At 32.4% G+C, this 6,925-nt stretch overlaps 1 protein-coding gene across 1 annotated transcript; it reads left to right on the top strand.

The window, feature by feature from the left end:
- The first annotated feature begins 5,400 nt into the window (after window positions 1–5,400).
- LOC111996270 (large ribosomal subunit protein eL39x) lies at window positions 5,401–6,093 on the top strand. Its single transcript, XM_024028232.2, has 3 exons — window positions 5,401–5,513; window positions 5,628–5,731; window positions 5,842–6,093. The coding sequence occupies exons 1-3, from the start codon at window positions 5,511–5,513 to the stop codon at window positions 5,888–5,890; spliced, it is 156 nt and encodes a 51-aa protein (XP_023884000.1). The 5' UTR covers window positions 5,401–5,510; the 3' UTR covers window positions 5,891–6,093.
- The last annotated feature ends 832 nt before the right edge of the window (window positions 6,094–6,925 follow it).

The following is a 6,925-nucleotide window of genomic DNA, read 5'->3' as shown; positions in this document are numbered from 1 at the left end:
CAGTGGTATGTTGCTAATAATTTCCTCGAAAAGTGGTAAATGGCCGATTTGGCCTAAATCTTTGTACCTAAACTCTACTCAATAGATTAACTTATTGCTAAAACTTTTTATAGTTTAGAACCTCTAACTCTTCCTTATATGAACTCATTCATGGATGATGCACTTAAACTTCACCCTAAAAATCTCCAGTCAACTTCAAAAACCTCTTGAATATTTGATTTATCGCAGTGACACACTCGGCTTTGTGATTTTAGCTTTGATATGTATTTTGGCAATAGAAATACCACAAAATGTCTTTTCTATTTGCACTCTGTAGTCTGTACTCATAGGTTGGAAGATGGAATAGTGAAGGCTTTAAACTTGCCTCATAGCCACATTTGTCGTCACGCATAGAGGCCACTTTGATATGTTTTCAATTAAGGCTCAATAGACTCACAAGACTGACTTCAATAAAACATGTTAGACACAAGTTCCACAATTCACAACTGATTGAGTCTCAATCGAGGGGCAATCAAGCTTAGATCAATTTAAGGCTGATCAAAGAGCAATCGAACCTTCATAGAGTTGCTTTTCTTGAGCTACTTCATGTACATTTGATCTTCAACTTAAATGAACTAGTATGAATTGATCACAAATCCATTTGACAATAACATTGTCTTGGAACTTGCCAATACTAAATCTAACAATCTCCCACTTTAACGATTCTATGACAAAACCATATTACAAAATTAAACCCAAAAAGATTCTTGTTAAATACAATCAATCCCAAGAAACCATAAAGAAACTAAGACTGACAAACAAAAGAAAATATTTTACTCGAAAACATTTTAAATCTAAAAATATTTTGTAGCAAAACAAATGAACCTAATTAAACTTGGTTTTTCAGTAGGCAACAGGAAATCAGTAGACTCTCCAAATTTTTGTACTATTTAGAGAGTGAACAGTGACTTTTACCTTTTACGGTTTTACCTATCTATTTTCTCAAGTACACTTTCTAACATATTTTCTATAATTTATTTATCTCATTAAAATATTATTTTTTTCATTCATTTTTATTCTTCCTTTATTTATTCCCAATTATTATATTTTCAAATTCCTAACAGCTATATTTTCAATGTTTTCAAAATTTTCAACAATCATATTTTTCAATGATCTATTTTAATGATCATAGTTTTCATTTATCAAATTTATGTAATTTTAGACTGAATTTATTCATTAAATTTTCCATTAAAAAAATCATTAATTTTTGCTTAATTCTTATTATTATTATTATTATTATTATTATTATTATTTACTAACTTTAAAAAAAAAAAAAAAAAAAAAAAAAAAAAAAAAAAAAAAACCTATCTAATTTTAAAGATCACAATTTGTTGTGAAAATGTTATGAAAATGTTGTAGACATAGCACCTCTCCAATTTTAATGGCCACACTCACACATTTCTCCCTAAAAAGAAATAAATCCAAAAAACAAATATCTTCTCATCACTCATCAAACGGAAAGGGAGTGAGAGAGCCGAGAGAAGGAAAAGGTCCAGAGAGAGAAAAGTCATCTTCGCCCTCCTGTAGACACTTGATTTTGCACCTATAATTTAATTAAGGAAAATGACTTGAATGATCATTCATTTACCCCAAAAGTCATGATTTCATTACATGCATTGATTCGTTCTTGCATTACATACATTAAGTTGTTCTTGCATTACATGCATCAATTCATTCGTTGCATATCATAAAAATGATCTTGATATTCTAATAGTCACAATGGTATGTTCGGTTTCCAAATCGGACCATTGGATCAAAAGATATCGCATAATCAAGTTTGCACGATTAGAATGCATTATGTCTAAGTAGAGTCAACCACACACAATTAATTTAAATTAATTCTAATTAGTTAAACAATTAAAATTAATTAAATAATTCTGTGATTGGTTGATAATTAGTGTTTAAAATAGAATTGCATGCATAGGAATAAAAGGGATGATTGGATAACAATAAAATTGTGGACAATCTAAACTTTATCAAGATTTATTTTAGAGTATTTATTTACAAGATAATTATTCCTGAAAAAGCCTAAATTATCCAGAAAAGAGATAAAAATCATAGACTAAGGATGAAAACACGTCTAAGTACAAGGACCGAATCAAAAAACCCTAAAAATAGAGTCCAAAACACACCCGAACACGGAATGTTGGGCATCCAAGAGCACCATTTGGCACTATTGGAGTGCCAAACGGCACTTTAAAAGGGCCGAATGGCCCCCTTTTGGGCTTTGGCCCAACTCCCTTCAAGTGACGATAATGCACACCCTTTTCGACCTTTTCGTAGAAGGATGTGTCCGGATTTGCATTTTAATCGTCCATGCCTATTTTTTAGAGTTTTCCCACCTCTATAAATAAAGACTGGATCTCATAATTCAAGAGACCTTTTTTATGCTCTGAGAGGTATACGTTTTTAGGTTCTTAAATTGCTCATATTTGCTGATCCTCTCTCTGATATTTGCTTCTAAAATTAGGGTTTTTTGGTTTGAAAGATAATTGAATAAATTTAAACCCTAAAACATCCTCTCAAGAACAAGAAGTGCTCCATGCAAGAGGTTGTTTTCAATCGCCCTATTCTTTTTCTTTATGCTTCTTGTTTATGATGATGCATTCTTTTTGTTATCATAACATGATTTGTTAACTGTTGTTTATCTTTTTCTTAATTTTAAATATCTGCATATAACCAATTCTTTTTCTTAAAATAAAAAATAGATCTACATCTTTCTTAGATGTAGATCTAAATTTTTCTTAATCAAAAACAAATCTGCATCTTTCTTAGATGTAGATCTAAATTAAACAGATCTGCATTTTTCTTAAATGTAGATATGAATTTTTCTCAATAAAAAACAAATCTGCGTCTTCATTAAATGCAGATCTAAATTTTTCTCCAATAAAAAACGGATCTGCGTCTTCATTAGATTCATTAGATGCAAATACAAATATGATTTTTTAAACATATGCAGATTTTGAAAAAAAGAAAAAAAAAACGAAGATTATGCATGATTGTGTTTATGGTTGTTTGTTTTGTTTAGTTCATGTAGCATAAATTTCTGTTATGAGTGAAATTATCTTCATTAAAAATAAAAAAAATCTTTTTCATTTTTTTTACACATAAAAAACAGATCTGATTTCTCTGTTATTAAAAACCTTTTTTTATTATTATTATTATCACAAAACAGATCTGATCTCTTACAAAGTTAAAACCTTTTTTTTTTTTTTTTAACTTCTTAAAAACAATTCTAAATTTTTTTAACAAACCAAAAGACTTTGTTTTATTAAATAAAAATATATCTAAATTTTCTCTCCAAAAACCACTTTCTTTTTACACATACAAAAATAGATATGATTTGTTTATATAAACCAAACTCAATTTTTTTTAATCACTAAAACAAGTCTGAAATTTTTTTTTAACAAAGAAGAGAATGAATTCATAAATAAATTTATGTGATTTAATTTTTGTTTCACATGTTCAACATATCATTCATGACATACATAAAAGTGGTATATAGTTCACAAGAGTCTAGAAGACTAGACTCTGTCTAGGTGGAATAGGTGCCTAACACCTTCCCATTCTGTAACCTAGCCTCCAAATTTAGGTCTTTGGATAAGTAGATCTAAGCCTTATCTTTTCTTTTCTTTTGCGTAGAGTGTAACTATGACAAAAAAACCATGTAATTATTTGGTAGTTTGTAACTAGGACCCAAAGCCATGTAATTTTCAATTTTTCAATTACGTAATTTTTTATTCAATCAATAAGATGAAATGTTTCAGCTATGTAAAGTTTTATTTAGTTTTTCTTATTTTTTGTATAAAAAATAAGTGGCAACTCCACACCACTTACCCAAAAAGAGAAGTGTCCTAAAAAGCACTCCAAAAATCTCTCTTTTTTGAAAGGCCCAATTTTCCTAGTCTCTCACACCTCCATCGCCTTCTTCTCCTCCACCACCGCTTGTCTTTTGTTGGCCACACCCAGACCCACACATCTCTTCCATCAAAAAACGAAACAATAAATGCCACACATTTTATTTTTGTTCACAAACCATTCATCTTCAAGATCAAACGGAGAGGGAGAGCCGGAGAGTGAGAGAGCCCAAAGAAGAAAATGCTCTAGAGAGAGAGAGAGAGAGAGAGAAATCATCTTCGTCCTCCGTCGCTACTCTGCCTCCATCACCACTGTCCTCATCCCCACCGCCAGCGACATGCAGCCGTGATGGATCAGATCTGTTTTTTTATTTCATTATTTTTATGAGAAAGACTATGTTTTGTGATTCAAATGGGGAAATTTTGGAAAATAACACCAAATTATGAACAATTTCATTAGTTTCTAAACTATTTAAGAAACTAACAACTCGAGTCCAAGAGATTCGATTTTGCTATAGTAAATGAGTTTTAGAGACTCAATTTCTGTGTTTGAAATCAACCATCTAAGGATTGATTTCCTTAAAGAAAATTCCAGAGAAGAAACCCAGAGAAAAAACATCATCAAATTGAAACCCAGAGAAGAAAAAACATCATCAAACAATGAAAATTCATCAACAAACCCAGAGAAGAAAAACATCATCAAACAACGAAAATTCATCAAACCCATTACCTAAAGAAGAAAAACCTTTGCCTGGAGCTTCACCACCATTGCCTCCGTCACTCCTGGGTTAGGAAGATCTTGGTTCATGGGGGTTCTTCTTCGTGGTTGTTCATGTAGGTGTTTCTGATTTGGGTTTTCTAATTTGTTGTTCGTGTAGGTGTTTCTGATTTGTTGTTCCTTTGTGTTTATTCTGATTTGTTATTCCTTCATGTTTCTATTATGTTGTTCTATGTTGTTTTGAAACCTCTTTATGGAACTCGAGTCTTTAAAACTCGAGTTCCACATTGAGATCGAGTATCTAGAACTCGATTTACTGCACCAAAATCGATTCCCTTACACTCGAGATATTAGTTTCCTAAATAATTTGAAAACATTATTAACTAATGAAATTGTTTGAAATTTGGTGTCATTTTCCAATTTTTTCCATTCAAATGCGTTTTGTGTTTTGTTGTCATTTGTAGCCACTGAGACAAGGCTGAAATTTTAATCAGATATGCTAAATTTTTTTACCCAAATTTTACCCATAAACTTGGACCATGTGCCAGTGTTGGCTTGGTGCTCAAGGCCCATATGATGTCCTTTCCAATTTGGGTGGCAGCCCCGCTCGTCTATCTCATCTCCTACAAATCCTTGGCATTCGGCAACCTTGTTTCTATCTTGGGCTGTTTTAATCATGTGAAACAAAATTTTGGACCTGAACAATGTTGAGCAATTATAAATGGATTCGTTTGGGCCCAATTCAAATATTGCGCAATTGACCTAGAAGTTTGTCTGGCCCAGAAATACATCCCACGTGTCCTATAAAATGTCCAACCCTAGGGTTTCATCGTCTTCTTCTAAACTCAGGTTTCCTCTCTTCCCCAGCTTTGTAGCGGCGATCTCCAACAGCAAAAATGGTACTCTCTCTCTCTCTCTCTCAGTTGTTAGTCACCATTTTTGAAAACTGAGTAACTTTTATGATATGGGTCTGAATGAATATTGTGTGTTAATTATTATTATTGTATGCTTAGCCGTCCCACAAGACCTTCATGATTAAGAAGAAGCTGGCGAAGAAGATGAGGCAGAATAGGCCTATCCCTCACTGGATCCGCATGAGGACAGACAACACCATCAGGTTCTCTCTATTTCCCACTTCCTTTGTTCCATAGTTTTTTTGTTTCTATATTTCTGTCTCTGATTCTCTGCTTAATGCTAATTTTTCCTATTGGTTTTGTGTAATTTAAGGTACAATGCAAAGCGCAGGCACTGGCGTCGCACCAAGCTTGGATTCTGAGGTGTTTTTGTTGCTTTATTGTCATTGCTTCTTTAGCAAAGTTTCAAAACAATGTATTTGCCTTAGAGCTTTCATGTTTTCCATTTCCTTAAGAACCCAATTTTGTATGGAACTCATACGAGTCCCTTCCCAGACGTTTATTTACTGTTTTTGACTAATATTGAATTGTGGGTTAATCTTAATTTCTTCATATGATTAAAGTATTTTCTTGGATTGATAGTGCTGGTTGAGCTGTTCAATGTTTATTGATGAAGAGCTTAATTATGTATTTCTATGTGTTTCTCATTCCAAGCTGCTTATAAGGTCTGTTTATGCGGTTTCTCTTTGTCTACGTATGTGATTTGAGACTAGAGTGTGGTTCCTTTTTTATTTAGTTTTGAAAGGGTGTGCCTGTCACAGTTTCGTGAAGAATACTTACAAAAGATCAACGTGGGCAATACCCAAGTTTCTTCTTTCTTGCTTGCAATTTAGAGCCTTTCAAGACGCACATCTACTAGAGTTTAGTATTTCGAATTTGGAGTTTTTACTATATAATTGGAACTATCATGTTTGACTGATGAATTTGTTTACTGAACTTGGGGTGAAGTTTGTACTAACACAGTTAGAGAATCCATAGAAGTTATAGAATTCATTTCTGTGTGTGCAATATATGACTATGTGTCCGATTGGTATTGTTTTAGGAAGTAGAGCTTTCATCTATAGAGCTTTAGTTGCAGAGCTTTTTGTTATAAAGTGCTTTAAGTGAAAAAAGCTTTAATATTTCGGACTTTAGGCAAATTACAGTGAATAGTTCTTTTAAGAGCATTTGTAGCAGTTGTGCTATAGAGGTATAATGCTATTTTTTTAGCTCTTATTCACCAAAAACACCTTGCAGCAGTGGAGCTAAATCTAAAAGATTTAGCTCCTCAGCTACAGTGCACATCTATATTTAGATGTGCACTGTAGCACACAGGTAAAAAAAAAAAAAAACTTTTTTATTACAATTCTCTCTCCTCCCTCATTAAATATATATTTCCTATTCTCTCTCTCTCTCCG

This window comes from Quercus suber, unplaced genomic scaffold, assembly GCF_002906115.3.
Source record: "Quercus suber isolate HL8 unplaced genomic scaffold, Cork oak 2.0 scaffold_324, whole genome shotgun sequence".
NCBI classification, from domain to species: domain Eukaryota; kingdom Viridiplantae; phylum Streptophyta; class Magnoliopsida; order Fagales; family Fagaceae; genus Quercus; species Quercus suber.
Note: the sequence above shows the minus strand (reverse complement) of the source record. Positions and strands in the feature narration are given on the sequence as shown.